Here is a 21,279-nt window from a genome sequence, read left to right on the forward strand (position 1 = left end):
TTCATTCATTCTCACATCACCGACAAAGGTAAAAGAATAATGACAATAAATGCTTCTTCTCCTATTGGCTGCAATGTCACATGACTCAAAAGAGCAACAGAGCGTGGTAACAGAGCAAACCCTAATTAGACGTTCTATGTTCAGGTCTGACTGCACACTTCACTCACACAACAACAGTCTTGTGTGTGTCCCCCTCCAAAAAAATGAAGATACCAGTGGTGGATTTTGGCGCATACAACCTAAACGTAAAGGATGTTTTGAACGACCAGCTTGATGCTATAAGTAAGGAATTAAAAACAGCTTTTACAGAAGTTGGTTTTGTCTATCTGAAGAACACTGGAATTTCTCAACAAGAGGTAAGCAGTTACGTGGATTAACCACCGCCGTGCCATTCTTGATAATGTAGTAGAACACTAGCCCCTTTCGTGACTGTGACGCACCGAGTGAATCCGCAGTCACTTGCTCCTCAATAGGAAACCAACGTATGTTGACCATGAAGGACTGATTCTGTACACCTGTACAAACAAACACTGTACATTGGATTATTGACAAGACCATACTTGGTAATTTACTGTACATTGGAGGGGGTTGTGTTCGGACATTTACAGGGGCCAGTTTCGAGTTGCAGTCTCCCTTAGGTGTTTTTTGAGAGTGTTTTTGAAAGTGGGTAGTGATTCACATTCCTTTACAGCTTTGGGTAGGGCGTTCCACATTGATGTGGCATAATTGCGAAACGTGTTTAGTCCCTTGTTTGAGCCGAATCTGGGTTTAACATGATTTGTGGAGCTCCCTCTGGTGTTGTGATCGTGGTATTCACTGACCTTTGGGAAGTATTTTGTCATGTACATGGGTACCTTGGTCGTGTAGTGTATCTTGTAGACCAGGCCCATTGCAAGTTGCTGTACTCTGTCGTCTACTCTAAGCCATCCTAGGTTGTCAAAGTGGGCAGGGGTGAGGTGGGTTCTAGGAGTAAGGTCAAGCAGTAGTCTGACCAGTTTGTTTTGAGATGTTTGTAATTTTGTTTTTAGCGCCTTTGAGGTGCTTTGGTACCATGAGGTGCAAGCATAGTCGTAGTACCCTTGAATGAGTGCTCCTGCTAGAGTCTTCAGGGTATTCTTGTTTACCAGTGAGGAGATCCGGTACAAGAATCGAGTTCGTTGGTTGACTTTTTTTATTACATTGGATGCCATTTTGTCACAGGAAAGATTTGCCTCTAGGATGGAACCCAGGTAGGTAATATCTTCTTTCCTTGTGACAATATTGTCACCCACTGTAACTGAGAAGCCGTCGGTCTTGCTGAGTTTGTTATTTGAACCGAAGAGAATGGACTCTGTTTTGCCCATGTGTAATGATAGTTTGTTTACTTTGTTATCAGCGAGCCATATGCAGATGTTATGCAGAAGTGACTGTGGATTCACTCGGTGCATCACAGTCACGAAAGGGGCTAGTAGAACACCTAGTTAAGAGGAACAATATATATATGGCTGATATACGAGCTGGTTGCTATGATCTAGTTGTGATTGTGATGACGGTCAAGTATGTGGTTACTGGTGGGATGTCAAGGTCATATGGGCCCGTAGGAGTAAAAGTTTTTTTTTAAATTTATGGTCCACTAAGCTTGGGGCTCCTTGTAGGAGACAGGGTCGGGAGAAGGAGTAAACAAGTGGCTTGATTGATTGAAAACTTTATTAACAGATTGCAGAATGGGTACAATACGGTACAGCTCAATACATACAATTGTTAAGGGGATGCAGACCAGAGAAAGACTTTCGTCTTGTTTACATCAGGGTCCCCCGTTTTCAATTCATCAGGACATATATGACATACATGACATATACAGTAGGCCTACTGCTGATACATTTATGACATACCAGATTAGCAAATACAGTACTGTTTGTGATACAAAAATAGTCCAGAAAAGAGTATATACATTTTAGGACATTTACATGGGCCAGTTTCGAATTGCAGTCTCCAGTATGTTCTTTGAGAGTGTTTTTGAAAGTGGGTAGTGATTCACATTCCTTTACAGCTTTGGGTAGGGCGTTCCACATTGATGTGGCATAATTGCGAAACGTGTGTAGTCCCTTGTTTGAGCCAAATCTGGGTTTAACATGATTTGTGGAGCTTTGATTGATTGATTGAAAACTTTATTAACAGATTGCAGAATGGGTACAATACAGTACAGCTCAATACACACAATTGTTAAGGGGATGCAGACCAGAGAAAGATGTTCGTCTTTGTTTACATCAGGGTCCCCCATTTTCAATTAATCAGGACATATATGACATACATGACATACAGATATACAGTACTGCTACATCTATACATTTATGACATACCAGATTTGCTACAGTACTGTTTGTGATACAAAAAGAGTCCAGAAAAGAGTATATACATTTGATGTAAAAACTGTACATTGGGGGAGGTTGGGTAGGTGGGGTTGGGGGGCTGTACATTGGAGGTGGTTCGGTGGGTGGGGTGGGGGGGGGGACACTGTACAACTGTACGAGCAAAACTGTACATTGGAATATTGACAACCATACTTGGTCATTTACTGTACATTGGAGGGGGTTGGGTTGGGACATTTACATGGGCCAGTTTCGAATTGCAGTCTCCCGTAGGTGTTCTTTGAGAGTGTTTTTGAAAGTGGGTAGTGATTCACATTCCTTTACAGCTTTGGGTAGGGTGTTCCACATTGATGTGGCATAATTGCGAAACGTGTTTAGTCCCTTGTTTGAGCCGAATCTGGGTTTAACATGATTTGTGGAGCTCCCTCTGGTGTTGTGATCGTGCTATTCACTGACCTTTGGGAAGTATTTTGACATGTACATGGGTACCTTGGTCGTGTAGTGTATCTTGTAGACCAGGCCCATTGCAAGTTGCTGTACTCTGTCGTCTACTCTAAGCCATCCTAGGTTGTCAAAGTGGGCAGGGGTGAGGTGGGTTCTAGGAGTAAGGTCAAGCAGTAGTCTGACCAGTTTGTTTTGAGATGTTTGTAATTTTGTTTTTAGTGCCTTTGAGGTGCTTTGGTACCATGAGGTGCAAGCATATTCGTAGTACCCTTGAATGAGTGCTCCTGCCAGAGTCTTCAGGGTATTCTTGTTTACCAGAGAGGAGATCCGGTACAAGAATCGAGTTCCTTGGTTGACTTTTTTGATTACATTGGATGCCATTTTGTCACAGGAAAGATTAGCCTCTAGGATGGAGCCCAGGTAGGTAATTTCATCTTTCCTTGTGACAATATTGTCACCCACTGTAACTGAGAAGCCGTCGGTCTTGCTGAGTTTGTTATTTGAACCGAAGAGAATGGACTCTGTTTTGCCCATGTGTAATGATAGTTTGTTATCAGGGACCGAAACTAAAGCCCGCCGCCCGCCAGGGGCGGTCTGTTTTTACCTTTGGCGCATGACACTTCGAGGGCTGCCCGCCGTGTGGCGTGTAGACGTGTAGTTCATAACGATACTCTTGTGCGAGTACAGATTATAGCCGCTCTCGTCTTTTTTTCTCCGCCGCGAGATCGTTAAAAACTACAAGTCCCACATTGCACTCAAGTCAACGGTCCAATCACAGTAGAGTGACGTGACTGGTTTCATGAGAAAGAACGCAAATGACCAATCGGAAGCTCTCATTTGGCTTGTTTACTTCCGTCTGCTCTAGTCTATATCGGACCTCCATGAGCTAACGTTACTGTTTAAACAATGACCCAGTCAACTATTCACTTTTAGTTTAATACATGACGAGGCATTGTCTAACGGTATCTAGCTGGCTAGCTACTGATAGCTGCTGATATCAACAAATGCTCCAGCAATAGTCTACTCGAGTGCATAATACCTCCGTTCCCTCGTTAGCTAGCTTAGCTAGCTCACGTTAGATGCATCTGTCCCAGTAAACTAAATTGTCTTAACGTTATCTACCGGGCTAGCAGTAGCTACAGATAGCTCCTGATATCAATGTCTTATAACATTGATTGAATGCGTATTCTAGCTGAGGGCATGTTGAATGTGATTTGACAAAAGAACCGTAACGTTAAATAGGGTCCAGCTGCATCGCCGGAGAATCCTTGCATGCTGAATGTAGGGTCTAGCTGAATATAGGGTCTAACTGCAGGGCCGGAGAATCCTTGCTGGAGCTGGAGGCTACTCAAGTATACACACAGACAGTGGAGCTGTTTGCAGATAGCAAGCATTTTGACTTATTGCGTGGTGGCGATGTCTCGCAGATAATACAACTACAAGTATGATTATATAATATATATTTTATTTAAAAATTTTTTTTTATATAAAATATATATATATTTTTTTTTAATCAAAAAAATGTTGGCAGGTAAGAAATATGCTTGGCGGGTAGACTCTTCCCATCTACCCGCCACTGGCCGGTGAGTCAAAAAGTTAATTTCGCTCCCTGTTTGTTATCAGCTAGCCATATGCAGATTCTGCCTAGTTCTGAGCTGAGGTTTCTTTCAACCTGTAACTTGTTCTTGTCAGTGACCAGCAGGGCTGAGTCGTCTGCGAACAAGAACAAGTTGCAGTCACAAGCTGACGACATGTCATTTGCATAAATTAGGAACAGTAGCGGTCCTAATATGCTTCCTTGTGGAACACCACAGCTCACTGTGAGGGGGGGGGGGGGGGGGTAGGGTACCGTTTACCTCCACCATCTGTTCTCTCCCCTCTAGGTAGGATTGCATCCATCTCACTGATAGATGATCAAAACCCATTGCTCTATCAGAATGGAGTGATTGACAGTGTCAAGGGCTTTTTGTAGGTCAGCATGACCATGCCGCAGTATTTGCCCGCGTCCACCTCTTGTTTGATGTGGTCGTTCAAATAGAGAAGGCATGTGTCAGTGGAGTGGGATGTTCTGAAGCCAGATTGGAATTCGTAGATTCGATTTTTTTCCGCTAGGTACTTTTCAATCTGTTCGTAGACAATTTTTTCCATGACTTACGAGATGGAGGTAAGAATAGAAACAGGGCGGTAGTTGCCTGGGTCTAATTTACTGCCCTTTTTTTGCAGAGGGGTCACTCTCGCAATTTTGAAGTCCTTGGGGATGTGTCCCTGTTTTATGGAGAGGTTTATTTGAAGGGACTGTGGACAGAGTTTGAGGCTCTGCGCCTCTGTAACGGGGTGCTACAGAGCGGGTGGAAAGAGCCTGCGACGGTAGACTGTAGGTGGTGATTGCTGAAGCACCTGCGGGAGGCAGTACTACAGGCTGTACATGGGGCCTCAGGAACCGGACACTTTGGGGTAGGGCTGGGTGATATAACGATAAATATCACGATATATTTTAATAATCGATATCGAATATCGAAATTAAAAAAATCGAAAAATCGTTTTATTTTTTTTATTTTTTATATATATATATATATATATATATATATTTTTTTTTTGTGACCTGCAACAGGGCAGTGGACAGACTTGTCTTTCTTGCCTGCAACTTAAAGTAATGGCTTTGCTTGTCCAAATGACAATACTGACCAAATTGAGATTTTTTCTCTTGTCCATTTATTTTGTTTGCTTTCTAATTTAAAATACAGTTTGAAACCGTCTGTACACAGTAGGCTATGTGTGCTAGCAGAGCTAGACTCTAGAGCCATATGAAATCCGTTTTATTATTTTCCAAATTCCATTTTATTTTTTCCCAAATTCCATTTTTTCCGTTTTAATATTTCAGAATTCTGTATTTTGCCTTTTATGCTCATTTTACCATCAGAAATAGTGTCTAATAAGTGGGAATGAATAAATGTCCACAATTGAATAAGATATAACAGTCCATTTAATGTTTTTAAGTGCTTCAACTCAGAAATACAGTTCAATTTTACACAATATTTTTCAATTAATATTGTGACAAAATAAAAATACATATTTCAAGTGTAAACAATAGATACAGCTAGCTACTACTGATATTATCACAATGACAATGTCAGTAACCTAGCTATATCTATTATATTGTGATGAAATATAGTAATGCATAATCTAGGCACCTTTAGTTTCGTTTATTTTGTTTATAAAGGACAGTGTATAATGGCAATCGTTTGCATTAAACAAATGGATGAGTGCACCAGATTTAGCAAGAAGCTATCATTTCCATCTATAGTCCTATGTACTGTAACGTTTCATAGCTATTTAAGTTTATTTAGATTATAAAGGGCAGTGTATAATGACAATCGTTTGCATTAAACAAATTGATGGGTGCACCAGATTTAGCTAGAACTTCTAGAAGCTATCATTTCCATAGATAGTCCTATAACGTTACATAGCTATTTAAGTGTATTTAGTTTATAAAGGGCAGTCGTTTGCATTAAACAAATGGATGGGTGCACTAGATTTAGTATTAAGTAGTAAGTCACAATAGTGTCGCAAGTGTTTTTGCGGGTCCAGTCCACGGAACGTTGACAGAATTAGCAAAACACCTTATCACCGGAGGCATAAAAGTCATTAGGATACTGTTCTGCTCTGAATTGAGGGCTTATTGTGGAATTGTTTAGCTTCTTGACGAACAATCTGAACAATCTTCTGAAGCAGCCAGACGCTTGAGCACCGCGGCTGTGTTGTGTGTAACACGCTGTAGCGTCCCCGCCTCCCCGGTCGCGTGTGCACCAAACGTTCCACCCAAAAACGAAATTTCAGTCCAGATTAGGCCAAATTCTGCAATATTCCACGTTTTGCAGTTGATTCCATTTTTATTGGTTAATTCCGCGATTCCGTCCGCGATTCCGTGAACGCGGATTTCATATGGCTCTACTAGACTCCAGTCACGAGTCACGGTGCACATGTGTGCGGTGGTTCGTCCACCAAAAAAGCGCCAAAAGATCGAAAATAAACTAGCAGAGCCAGAACTGTTCAACTCCCCTGGAGCCACAGCCAGCAGAGAAGCCGGTTTGCTTTAGCTTTTAAACCAGCTGCAGCCTAAGAACTGGAGTGTGAGGGGATGTAACACTAAAGATGGCGGCAACGACAAAGAATTGCTGCAAAATAAACATACATCTGAAAATGTTTTACTTATAACAATTTAGATAATTATCGATATCGAGAAATATGATAACATTATCATATCGTTATCGCGATATGATTTTTTGCCATATCGCCCAGCCCTACTTTGGGGACACAAAGACTCACTGTCACCTCCACCAGGGCTTTTACCGGGGGCAACGCAAGTGAGATGTAGAGGACTTCTGCTGGCGACAGGCCCCCCAGAAAGGTCCCACACCCTACCATCAACAATTACCTGTTTGCTCACCAATGGAGAGGGTGGGAGTTGATGTAATGGGCCCCTTTCCATGCTCAGACAAGGGAAATGGGTATGTATGTACTCACGGTTACAAAATGGCCGGAGGGTATAGGGTATAGGCTAGTATGCTGGTTGACATGGTATTCACAATCGCGCATTGTCTTTCTCTTGCCCCTTCACCAGGTGGACCGTGTTATGGACATATCCAAGAAATTCTTTCTGCAGCCAGATGAAATGAAACTGCCCTTCAGTAGGCAGACTTTTGCCAATAGCCCAAACCACGGATGGGTGTCCTCAGAGACCGAAAGGCATGTATATGCACTCCACTTAGAGCAGTGGTTCTCACCCGGGGGGCCCCAGGCGTCGTTGATAGGGTGATACCGATATTTTCCGATATCACATTTTAATGCCGATATCTGCCGATAATATCGGACATCCCTACCATTTTACCATTAGGATAGGTTCGTCCTTTTAAAACATTAGTATATAACATAAAGGAAAGAAAATTAATAAATATATATGCACATATAACACCACACCATACATATAAACATACATAGGCCTACCTTCCCTTTACCTGGCATATCGTGCAGCGAAGGGAACGGCTCCCTCCTACCTCCGGTCAATGGTCTCTAACTACACACTCTCAAGACCCCTCCGCTCTATGTCTTCTGGCCGCCTCAGACCCACTCCTATCTGAGCCTTGGGGGGGGGGGGGTCATCAAAGAGAAGCGGGCTATTCTCAGTCCTTGCTCCAATGGTGCAATGGTGGAATGAACTTCTCACCACAGTTAGGACAGCCGAAACCCGAACAATTTTCCGCCGTCGACTAAAAACACACTACTTCAATCAATATCTCAAATAAAAAACCTCCGTACTGTCTTTTACTATCATGCACTTTGCTACTAAATAATCTTCCTTGCCTATATTACTACCTACTATGCTAATGTCTTTACTACTATTCACTCCAGACTGTAGCACCTAAGTTCAACACTGGTTGATGAACATTGTTACTTAGCTGAAAGAGTTGTACCCTTCCTGCTGACCTGTTTGGATAAAAGCGTTGGCTAAATGTAATGTAAATGTAATATGTCACGCCGGTCTGCCATCATTACAAAAATAACCAACATGGCATTTCTTAAAAAACAACATAGTGCCTCCATCATTTCCCTGCCACCATGGAGGAAGTGGTAAATCCATACCTAAATACAAAACGGGCACAATGGCCGATACCATGGCAAAACAAACATTTCTATCAAACTACCATAATACCTCTTTGTAATATTGGTTCCATTATAAACATAGCGGAACACATAACGCACACCACACAAAGGAATGTATCTATTCCCACTTTGTAAATGCAATATACAATTTTTAAAGGGATATTTCACTTTAGTATGTGTTAAAACATCATTTATCTACAAGTAAACTAGCAACCACTGCTGTCCCTGTCATCCTCTGTCAACACCACTATTCCTCCCAGGTGTCAGGCTCCTCATTCACTTCCATACATTTTGGGGAGCTAGTCTACTGTAAATATTGTACTTTTGAACTATAAACAAATGACTGCTGTGCAAATTTCAGTACACATGACCAGTCAAAGGTACATGTTTGTTTTTGGCATTTGATGTGTGTGTACATATTTATTATCTTTGAAAAATAAAAGTGAAATATCCCTTTAACCATACCCATATATACTGTAGGTTTACCAACAAATGTCTTGATGACTTATTTGAACATTTTCCACAGCATTGATAAGCATTTCTATGGATTGCTTTTTAGCACCATTTGCTCTTGCAATTGACTATTCTAAGCCTGCAACATTGAAAAAGGATATTTTCCATTTATTAACACGTTTGTGTGGAGGTTTTGTTGGATAAATTTTTTTCAAACTTGATCTGACAACTCAACAAAGTATCAAACTTCTGGATCTAGATCTCCAAAAACACTTAGGCTGTTGAAGTGTTGGGTTCTCTGAAGAAGAAAACACTTTTTTCAGACAGAATCTGATGCAAAAAGGTTTATTTGTGCTTCACAAAAGTTTCACAGCAAATGAGACCCGAGTCAACCCCGGTGCTGAATGTTTGCTGTCTGAATGTCTCTTTTTATGCTCAAAAACTGCCACTCCTTTTGGGAAGACCACAACCTATTTTTCTTTTTTTAATGCACCAATCATACTTTTGGAAATAAGGGTGTCAAGGCACAACTCTCATGTTTGTACAATATAGTCTGTACCTGCAGAATATTGGACCATAAATCTGAGTTGTTTGACACACTTATTTCCTAGACCGTTCAGCTGGTTGTTACTGCCTGGCTGTTCCCTCCCCAGACCAACACTAGGGCAGCACAACGACCAGGATTTCATTTGCATAATGAAAAAATTGGGGGATGGGAGCAAAGGCAAAAAAGGAAACTAAAGAAAAGAGATATCTGCCATAGAGATGTCTGCCGTCATTCCAATACAATGTAATTGCATGGCACTTGTTGTGTGGCACAATTTATTTATATTATATATAATAATAAATGAATCTGGAAAAAATCCAGAAATCATGACCGGACTCAAGATAATCCAAAAACCTTCATTTAAGAACTACTTTCTACCGAAGTTCACCCACCATACATTATTAATGATCTTTTTAATAATAAAGACTATGGAGGTTGAGGCCTATGGTATATTCTTGGGAGTCACTCTCAGAGATTTCGTATCCTGTCGATGTTGAGTTGGAAAAAGCCAATGGATACTGATTACAGTTTGATGTGGGTAATGAGTAGCTATACATTTACCAACCCTGTGTATATAACAAGATAAAACAGTGATATATTCTGCATTTTAAGAGAATCTCTGCATTGACAGGTTAAACCCACGTCGGCCAGGAGACCTAAAGGAGTCTTTCAACACAGTGTCTCTTAATCCAGACATGGTAAGGATGTTGCCTCTCATACAGTGACTTTCATTACATTACATAGTCATTTTAGCTGATGCTTTTATCCAAAGCAATTTACAAATTGTATACAACAGTGGCGGCCGGGTAGCACTGCGGACTAAGCGTCTGTCTACCACCGCAGAGACACTGGTATCGAATCCGGCTGTCAGCAGGCCGGTCGTCATACTGACACAATTGGCAGTGTCAGTGGGTGGGAAGCCGGTGGGTTGTATCCTGGTCGTTGTAAACGGTGACTCCTACAGGTCGGTCAGGGCGCCTGCACAGCGAGGGAGGGAATTGGGGAAGGTAGTGTGAGCCTCCCACGCGTTACACTTCCCCAGTGAGAGTCCTCGCTGTCGGGTGAAAAGAGGCTGCTGGCTGTCTCCACACATGTATCGGAGGACGCATGTGATAGACTTTAGGGCTCCCTAGACTGGCAAATACAGGCAACGACCGTCGACCAGGAAGGGGAGGGGGGAATTGGCATAACGACTAAATTGGGATGGGAGAAAAATGGAAAAGAAAAAGTAGATTAAAACAAATTGTATACAAGTCAGCAGGAGGGGTACACCTCTACCACCAAGTGCATAGTAGTATAGACATTGGCACAGTGATTTTAGTAGTTTAGTATTTTCAGTAGGGCTGTCCCCGACTAAGGATTTGAATAGTCGACTTTGATTGGCCGAAATTAGCCGATAGTCGACTATTAGTAGACTATGAAATTTTTTATTTTTTATTTTTTATCCCATTTGGGCTGTGGGGGTGCTTAATGTCTGAAGGAGTCGACTGAAGGCTTCTTGTCCTCTGCAAAAGCATGCAATTGGTCCACTGATGGATACATCTTGATATTTGTCTAGTCTAGTGTGTTCATTAGACGGGTGAAATCCTCCTTTCAGTGCCTCTGTGCCTGTTTTCTTAGGCAGTTAGCCTCTGGTATGCGTGCCATTAGCGTTAGCCGCGCTTCTAGGCCTCTTTTCTTTTGGAATTAATGATACTTTTTTTTTTTTTTTGCATTCGACTAAGGGTTGGCAGTCGACTACGGCTCCTTTCGATCGTTTAGTCGACTATTAGACTAATGGGGGTCAGCCCTAATTTTCAGGCATAGGTGACTACTGAAGCTACATAATGAACATTATCATTATTATCAAGTTCTTCAGCTGCATTTGACCCATCCTAACCACTTTATTCTAATCTACTCTACTGTTTCATTTGGTTCTGTTCTAGAAATGGCCGTTGGTGGCTGGTGTGACGGAGTTCCGCGAGGTCCAGACGGCGACCTTCCTGCGCTGTAAAGAGCTGTCACTGCGGGTGCTGAGGGTGATGGCCCACAGTCTGGGAATAGAGCCAGACGTCTTCCTCAGTGCACATCGCTTCGTAGGGAGTACGTCCCCAGCAAACATTTAATGGTCAATGGGGGACTGTATTAAACATGGCTGCTCCATAATGATGCCATCACTACAAATCATCTTTTTCTGTTAGCCAATGTTAGTAGTCAGCGACTATATGTTGCAGCTAAGGTTATTCATGGCTGTACGAAATAATCGGTCTGTGCGATGAATGAGTTTACTGCGGCAGCACTCGTGTGAGAAAAAAGAGAAGGAAAAAAAAACAGTTTTCTTTTGCATGTGAAGTGAGAGTTTGTGTGAAGTGAATGTGCCTTGCTATTCTACTCTATAGTGCGATTAGAAACCGTGTCCATACATCTGACACCAAATCCCACAATTTCTAGCAAACAATCCCCTAGCTCCTCAAAGCCGAGCGAGCTATCTATCTATCTGGGACAGTCACAGTGGGATTTGATGATTTGATGATGCTATCGATCACGACATCCTAATCAATCGTCTCGAAAAGCTTATTGGGTTCTCTGATTGTGTATTGAACTGGCTTAAAACAGAGGAAGGGAGTTTTATGTTCGCCTAGGAGGAGGCCATATGTCTGAGAAATATGAAAACTGCTACAGGGTTGCACAAGGGAGCTGCTTAGGTCCATTACTTTTCTCTCTATATGCTACCACTCTGTGACATCATCAGTATAGTGTTGACTTCCACAGCTATGCGGAGGATACACAATTATACATGTCCGCCGAACCAAATGATTGAGTGACGGGCCATAAACTCCATTACCAACTGCTTGTTGGCAATAAACAAATGGATGATGAACGATAACTTTCTTAAATTAAACAAAGACATATTAACCGAAGTCCTACTAGTTGGCCCCAAATCTAAAAGAGAGATGCTAACCAAAAAACTAGGTTTAACTCCTTGGATTATGTCATTATTATGTAAAGCACTTTGAACTGCAATCCTTGTCTGAAAGGTGCTATATAAATAACTTTTATTATTATTAAGGGGTGGATTTTGTGTGCCCTGTATGCAACATCCATGTCCTTTGCCAGTCACATGCTGTACCTGTTTAAGTGATGAACTGCACTACTCGTGGTGGTTTTTAGAGATTTTACACATTTTCTACTCTTGCTACAAGTTTTTGGCCTGTGCTTCAAAACGATCAACCTCTGTAGAACCACTGATTTAAAAAAAAGTTATAAATCTTTTTAAATATACTATTTGGTCGCAAATGTTAGCACCAATGGTTGCTAACAGCAAAAGAGGATGTTAGACTCTTGGTCAAATCTAAATGTGGTGGACTCGCGGGCTCACAGACTTCAAAGCACGTTCTCGTTGAGGTCGAGGAGGGCATAGGGTCAAAATAAGTGAGTCCATGAGGGTTCAAACTTCTGATTCGGAATCTATTTCATAACATCATCCAGCATCATAGGATGCTGACGCTGTACCACACAGTTGATGTTGACTCTGTTGATTGAGAGGAGTGGCGCTGTTGTTCCAAATGCTCTTCTTACTCCGAATTGTCACTCAGTGACGAGGATGTTCTGTGTCTCTGGTGTAACCTAGGCGATGAGAATGGCTCCACGCTCCGCTGTCTGTACTACCCCCCAGTAAGGAGTGATGGTGTGAAGAAGGAGCAGCTGCGCTGTGGGGAGCATTCGGACTACGGCAGCGTCACTTTGGTCTTCCAGGGCCCAGAGGGAGGCCTGCAGGTACACACACACGCACACACACACACACACACACACACACACACACACACACACACACACACACACACACACACACACACACACACACAACCCCCTCCAATGTACAGTTTCTTCCCCCTCAAATGTATATATTCTCTTTTAGAAACTCTTGTCTGTAAATAAACAGTATGGTATATTTGTATATCTTGTATGTCATAAATGTTATGATGAATTGAAAATGGGGGACCCTGATGTAAACGAGACGAAAGTCTTTCTCTGGTCTGCATCCCCTTAACAAGTGTGTGTATTGAGCCGTACTGTATTGTACCCATTCTGCAATCTGTTAATAAAATTTTCAATCAATCAATCAAACACACACATACGCACACAAACACACACACACACACACACACACACACACCTTTGATTGTATACCTGAAGACTGGTCAAAAGGCTTCAAACACTAACCCTATATACCTACCCTAACCCTCTCAATAATGATAGAAAAACCAAACTCCTTTACACTTTTTGTTAGGATATCTTTAAAGCATGTAGCTGGCTTATTCTTCCAACAGTCTCTAAGCAAAACGAATGAACATACTCAGGCCTACAGCAGATGATGAAAGTAGAGCGTTGGGTCGCTTTCACATAAATAGTTTGGTGGAATTCGGGGGGTGAAGTTGCAACATTGTTGCATTCTTCATTTGGTTCGGTTTGCTTAACACTGCAATTTGTCAAGCGCACCAAACTTTCTGAACAATGTCACCCGGTCGAAAAGGGCGCTCGTCTATTGGATAAATATAGAATCCCAAAAACGGGCCTCGGGGACGGCTCTACAGCGCACACACACACATACACACACCACATTATTCTGAGGAGCAGCCCAGCGCACATACATACACACACCACATTATTCTGAGGAGCAGCCCAGCGCACACACACATACACACACCACACTATTCTGAGGAGCAGCCCAGCGCACACACACATACACACACCACATTATTCTGAGGAGCAGCCCAGCGCACATACATACACACACCACATTATTCTGAGGAGCAGCCCAGCGCACATACATACACACACCACATTATTCTGAGGAGCAGCCCAGCGCACACACACATACACACACCACACTATTCTCAGGAGCAGCCCAGCGCACACACACACACACACACCACATTCGAACACATCGAAAGAATAGAGAGTGGAAAACCCCTCCCCTTCAGGAGTGAAATCCGCGAAACACAAACATGCAGCAACATCACATTGTGAAAGGTTGTGGAATTTCTGCTCTCCTGGAGAGAAGAGATGGAAGAGAGCCAAGTCGGATGATTGGAGAGAAAAAAAACTAAAACACTTTTCCTTTGCCCTTTCTTCCCGTGTCCTCCGTCTGTGACTTCACTGGGTCCTAGTTAACAAAGGCCTCCACTCACGTCTCTCTCACACACACACACGCACGCGCACACGGCACACTCCGCTGACAGCAGGGACTCTCTCTCTCTCTCTGTTTCACAGTGAAGTAGAGCAGGCGGGACAGCGCAGCGGTGTTTGTTTTGTTTCCTTCTCCCCAAGATGCACAGTTTATCGGGTCACTTCCTATATTTGGTCGATTGCGTTTGGTCCGATGAGCATTCACACCACAAAAGTACACGCACCAGGGTTCACTTGGAAGTGAATCGAGACCTACGTTTTCAGGCGGACCAGAGTTCGCTTTTTTTGGTCCGCACCAGAGTTCGACTGAGCTTTCACAACACCCCAAACCAAGCGGACTATCGGAGGAAACAAACTGGTGCGTTTAAAGCGGACCAGACAGCTCTGGTGTGAATGCGACCTTAAACTCAAGTAGTTCTTAGAAATTGCTTTAAAATAGGGCGGCTACGTGGCGTAGTGGGCAAGGCGCTCGCCACGAATGACGGAGACGCTGGGCTTGCCTGTTCGAGCCCAGCGCTCCACATTGCTTTCAGTTTAGCTGGCCGTCCGTACTAATACACATTGGCCGTATTAGGGGGTGGGAAACTGATGGGTGGGGATCGGGCTTTGTGGACAGCGACTCCTACAGGTCGGTTGGTGCGCCTGCGCAATAGAATCAGGAAGTGTCGGGGGCAGCGTGAGCCTCCCACGCGTTACTCCTCGCCACTGAGAGATCGAGCTGCGCAGGTGAAAAGATGCGACTGCTGTTACCTCAAGTACCGGAGGGGACTTGTGCTATGTATGACTTAGTCCACATTGCAGCCGGCTTGTGGGAGGAAAGAAACAGCGTTTGTGACAGGGGAGGGTTGAATTGGATGATACGAAATTGGGATGGGAGAAAAATATAGAAAATGGGAGAAAAAGTGGATAAAAAAAAAGAAATTGCTTTAGAATATATTTTGCCCAGATTAATGCAAAACATGGTGTGATATAAATGCACATATGCTGCATCTCTGAACTGAAGTTTGCCAGGCTGAAAGCTCTGTACTTTACTCTTAGCATGCGCCGTCCCGCATATGGGACGTTTTTAGGACTATTTGCCCACCGGCACTTTGGCGACCCCTAGTGGCTTGGGTGTGCATATTTTGTAATACAATATATATATATATATCGAATTGAAGGCTTATTTGTTGCCTGTCTATAGCGACAAAATCCGTTCAGCGGTTCTCGAGTTACATGCCGGTATTTGAGGCTTGTGCAAAGTACACGGTACTGCGCAAAGTACCACTCCCGACTCTTGGCGCAGTAGTTTCATCAATCTAGATCCGATCTCGAAAATGATTGTGGAGGGTTGTAGCCAATGAGTGTGGCTTTCCAATGATACTCCACCTGGGGATGTATGAATCAGGTGAAAAACTAACGAGCGAAAGCAGGAAGAGAAAAACAGCCGAATGAATTGAAGTCTATGAGAAAACTTTGATTGATTGATTGATTGAAAAACTCCTGAGATGACTGAGTACACAGTTTACCAAAATCACTCCGAATCACTCATTTCTGAATCGATCTTTATGAAATATGGACATGTACTACATAAGGCTTCAGGCTATGGATCTCAGGAGTTTTTTTTAAGCCATACCACCTTCTGGGGAAATACTACTAACTACTACAGAAAAACTTGAGTAATATGTTTTTCTACAACTCAAGTTCAGACCTATGTTACTCTTTCATTAGCACTAAAAGTGAATTTTCTTTCTGGAATCAGAAACTTCAGAATGCCATCTTTCAAAAGAGACCAGGCTCATGCATGTGCTATAAGTATAAAGTATGTTGTTTTGGTTTGCAAAAAAAGTATGCAGTCCTCAAAAACGAAAACTAAAATGGCCAATTTTTGGGGCGCAGGTTAAGAGGTTGACTTTTGTCATTGTTGTAGAGGAGAAATCTTCATGTCGTAGCAAAAGGCCTGTTGTCATTCTGAAAAAGGTTCCATTTTTCTTCCATATTTCTTTAATTGAATGTCTTTGTGTCTTTTTGCTGGCGTGTTCTCCTTCAGGTCCTCAATCGGTCAGGAGACTACATCTCGGCTCCCAGCATCCCAGGTACAGCCCTGGTCAACATTGGTGACCTGATGCAGCGCTGGACCAGCGACACCTTCATCTCCGTTGTGAGTTTAACTCTAAACACTAGGGGTGTAACGATGCATCGAAATACAGTAAGAATCGGTACAATAATGATGGTTCACAATCGGAAAGTAGATTCTCCAAACCTTTTATGCTCTCACTGATTTGATAAAATTCTTCATGCATGCAGAGGAAACATTCACAAACGTTTTGGCTCGTGCCTTCTTCAGTGTGCAAGCTCAATACTTGACATTGTCAAGTGTCATTGTGTCGTATTTATAAACGGGTTGGCCCAGCTGCAGTTCAGGGTTAAAAGAACACGCCAACATTTTGGGAAATTAGCTTATCTTCTTCTCCAGAGAGAGACAAGAAGATAGATACCAGTTTCCTCTCTGTGTGTTCAGTAGAAAGCTATCTAACTGCATGTCAGCCTAGCTTAGCACAATGAATGGAAGCGGACATGGCCGGTTAGCCTTCGGGAGAGGTGTTAGTTGGACAATGCCTAGGCTAACCGACACTGTCCGCTTCCATTCATTGTGCTAAGCTAGGCTAACATGCAGTCAGATAGCTTTCTACTGAACGCACAGAGAGGAAACTGGCATCTATCTTCTTGTCTCTCTCTGGAGAAGACGGTAAGCTAATTTCACAAAATGTTGGCGTGTTCCTTTAAGTGTTGGAATCTAACCAGGAACCTTCCGATGACCAGATGACCACTCTTATCTCCTGAGCCACTGCCCCCCATATTGTCTCCATGTTTGGATTGAGGATTGGACCTTTAAAAGTACATTAAATGGATAATTCAGATTTTTTTAACCATAGCCCTATTTCTTACTTACCGTACCAATAATGTTGTTGACTGGTAGAGTCCATTCTCAACACAATCTATGCTGTTCCTCGTACTAGCTCAGGATAGTTGGCCGCAAAGTCAATGGGGTCAAGCTCCTGTCTGCCGCTTGTTCAGACTAGACCTTTACCCCCTTGACTTTGCATTGCACTTTGCATTGGTTTCATCATCATCATCAAACCTTTATTTGAATAGGCAGGTTAATTAAGAACAAGTTCTTATTTTCAATAACGGCCTATTTGGGGGTAAAAAGCCCCCTAGGGGAAAGGGGATGGGGGATCAAATAAAATAAATAAAAATAAAACACAAAGGAACATTATTAAAAAGGCAGGACATACATACAGAGCAACAACTGAACTAAACAACAACTGGCGGACAACAGAACAATAGTGGCAGCATGGTGTTAGCACACGGAGAAACATCTACATGAGTGCTTTAGGGAGTTTGTTAAAGTTTCCTTAAACAATCTAATTGAAATAAACGTTTCCATATTTAAGGTTTTTTGTAGTGTGTTCCAGCTATCAGCTGCTGCATACTGAAAGGAGGAACGGCCTTGTGAGGAGTTGGCATGGGGGGCGTTTACCAGGATATGGTTTGTGGCAACAAATCAATAACATTTATTTGTATAGCACATTTAAACATGACACTTGTCAACCAAAGTGCTTCACAGTGAGTCGTGTAGCTAAAGAAAAGAAAGTATTCCTAAAGTATAAATGAAAAATATAAACAACCAACAGACAAACAAAAAAAACAGAACAACACGTCAAAGCAAACAAGGCAAGAGTCAGAGTGAGTCAGGGAAGGCTAGGGAATATAGATGAGTTTTGAGCTTAGATTTAAAAGACTCTGTATTGATACGGTAAATAAGAAATAGGGCAATGCTTTAAAAAAAATCTGAATAGCATGTTAATGCAGAAACGGGGAAACAGGAAGTGAGTGACAAAGAGGCTTAGGGAGAATCGTTCTTTGTAGTTATTAGCATGCTAATGCTAGGTGGTAAGAATGATTCTGCTAATGCGGAAAACAGGAAGTGACAGACGAAGAGGCAGAATCGCACCTCCTATAAGTCTCTACAACAAACGGTTCATGAGATATGAAAGGGGACAGGGCTTATTTCAATGGACAATGATGGAAATTAATTCATGCATAAATGTTTTTAATGCATAGTTATAGCAATATGTTCACTATGGCATGTCCATGCTGTAAACAGGGGCCGGAGAGCAGATTTCCTGAGGCTCTGAGCATGTGTAATGCCGGCGGCTGGGTGGCGCAGCGGACATTGCGCTCGTCACCAATGCAAGAGACACCGGGTTCGAATCCGGCTGTCGGCGTTGCCTCCGGCTTGGGCCAGCCGTCATACTAACTCAATTGGCAGAGTTAGCCGGTGGGAAGTCGAATGGCGGGGGCAGTGTGAGCCTCCTACACGTTACTCCTCGCCAAATGACAGTCCACGCTGGCAGGTGAAAAGATGAGACTGGCTGCCTGCACATGTATCGGAGGGGACATGTGACGGGCTTCTATCCTCCCTACAACCGGCCAGTGGGGGGCACATGCGAGCAACGTTCAAGACAGGGGAGAATTGACACGCCTAAATTGGGATGGGAGAAACATTGTAAAAAAGGAGGAGAAAAAGTGGATAAAAAAAAAAGTAACGCCATACTGAATCTACTGTATCAATGGCCAATGATGGAAATTCATATAAAAAAAGGGTTGTCATTGACCTATCTGCTAAATATTCCAGGATTTCAGGTCCCTGGCCTGCTGTCAGCCTATGTGCAAGGTTTCATACTCCTCTGACTTTTAGTTGGTGAGATATGCTGTCGGAGACACACACACACTGCAACCAATCGCTTAATCGTTAATGATTTATCTTCTCCTCGCTCTCAGGTCCACAAGGTTTTGCTGCCTCCTGCTGGTGACTCCAGCACACGACAGTCTCTGGCTTTCTTCCTCCAGCCAGATGACGAGGCACTGGTCACCTGCTTAGACGGCTCCGACAAGTACCCACCGGTCACGGGAGGCGCCTACCTCATCGAACGCTTCACTCAGTCTTACTGAAAACATTTAACGCTGTCCATCAAATCCATCAGTATAGTTCCATGTATTTTAATCATATTGGGTTTTTAGATCACCTGCGAAGGCTTTTAATATAGACAAATCTGCGCTTTGCACCTTTTTAACATTTGTACGATGAATATATCTGTTGTTTTGACAGCAATTGAGTGTAATGTGAATTCAAACCTATGTACACAATACAGACACTCCAGAACATGCAAGCTTCAATCACTTTAATGTTCTCATTCAAATCATGTACAGAAATATGGGTGTATCACCCACAACATTAGGGACATATCATGTAGGCCGCCATTCATTGGGGTGGGGGGGGGGAGGAGTGATGAACCAGCACAATGGAAGTATATCAATATGTGTAACCTTGTCTCTCCCCATCAGTTCACAGTGAACGTCACACACATATTAAGACATTTGAGATGGGATAGATGTGTCCTGTTTTGGCCCTGTCCATTTCGGAGAGGAGACAAAGGATCACAGTCAGACTCTGTATGAACTGCAGTTCTTAACGTGGTGTGGAGAATGCAACTGATGGACCATTCCATATTCAATTATAGAAGAATTACTGTTAAATAATATTTGGACGCACACACATTCACAACCCAATATCCTTACAACCACTGGTTTGAAACCAAAGTGCTAACATTAAATTAAAACATTTAAATAATACTATGCTTGTTTGATAATGCATATATCTTACAATATAGACTTTAAAGCAGGCAACGACACACAATAGTGGCAATAGAACGTAGAGTGGTATTGGTTCATGTTTTTAACTAAGCCTGCTGTTTATGATTAATATGTTCTATCATTATTTAGTCTGTCCACTCAGTGTTTCGGTTTATTGCAGATGGACATTTATTTTTAACATTTGTTAGCAATGCTAGTGCAAGTTGATGGAGCTAAAAGAAAAAAGAGGAATAAATAAAAATCACATGCAGTGCATATTTTATTACATAGAATAAAAAGAAATTATAGACCGGGGGGCAGCAGCAGCGAAGGCTCTATCACCCCTAGTTTTGAGCCTGGTCCTAGGCACCTCCAGCAGCAGCTGGTCAGCGGACCGTATGGCTCTGGATGGGGTGGGGTGATGCAGGAGCTCAGCTAAATACAGTGGAGCCAGCCCATGTAGTGCTTTAAAAACGGTCAGTAATAGTTTAAAATCGATACGGAAACGGACTGGGAGCCAGTGGAGTGAAGCCAGGACTGGTGTGATGTGGTCACGTTTTCTGGTACCAGAGAGAAGACGGGCAGCCGCATTTTGTACCAGTTGCAGGCGACGGAGCAGCGACTGGTCAATGCTAGGGATGCTCGATATTGGCTTTTTTACCGATACCGATATTCCGATATTGTCCAACTCTTAATTTCGATACCGATACCGATATCAACCGATACCGATATATGCAGGGTTTCCCCCCAAAAAAACTGAATAATTTCAGGTAATTAATAATTTCACTGGATGCATTCAAAAGGCTTTCTAAATGTAAGCATTATCTGTGCAAAATATGATAATTAAAAAAGTAAAAATTAACATTACATATCTCTTGTTGTTGAATTAAACCAACATGCATACTTTTGACAATAAATAAAATAAGAATTGGTTCTTACTTGCTTGCCTGGGTAAATAAAGGTTAAATAAATGTAAAA

The 21,279-nt window shown here is 42.6% G+C and overlaps 1 protein-coding gene across 1 annotated transcript; it reads left to right on the forward strand.

The window, feature by feature from the left end:
- The first annotated feature begins 134 nt into the window (after nucleotides 1-134).
- On the forward strand, nucleotides 135-21,223 carry LOC311244643 (uncharacterized protein). The gene is made up of 7 exons (XM_084334265.1): nucleotides 135-356; nucleotides 7,414-7,538; nucleotides 10,085-10,151; nucleotides 11,379-11,535; nucleotides 13,064-13,209; nucleotides 16,652-16,762; nucleotides 19,450-21,223. Exons 1-7 carry the CDS (start codon nucleotides 204-206, stop codon nucleotides 19,618-19,620), a joined length of 930 nt encoding a protein of 309 aa, XP_084190391.1. The 5' UTR covers nucleotides 135-203; the 3' UTR covers nucleotides 19,621-21,223.
- The last annotated feature ends 56 nt before the right edge of the window (nucleotides 21,224-21,279 follow it).

The sequence above is a fragment of the Notolepis coatsorum genome (assembly GCF_963971535.1).
Source record: "Notolepis coatsorum genome assembly, chromosome: 18".
Classification (NCBI taxonomy): Eukaryota; Metazoa; Chordata; class Actinopteri; order Aulopiformes; family Paralepididae; genus Notolepis; species Notolepis coatsorum.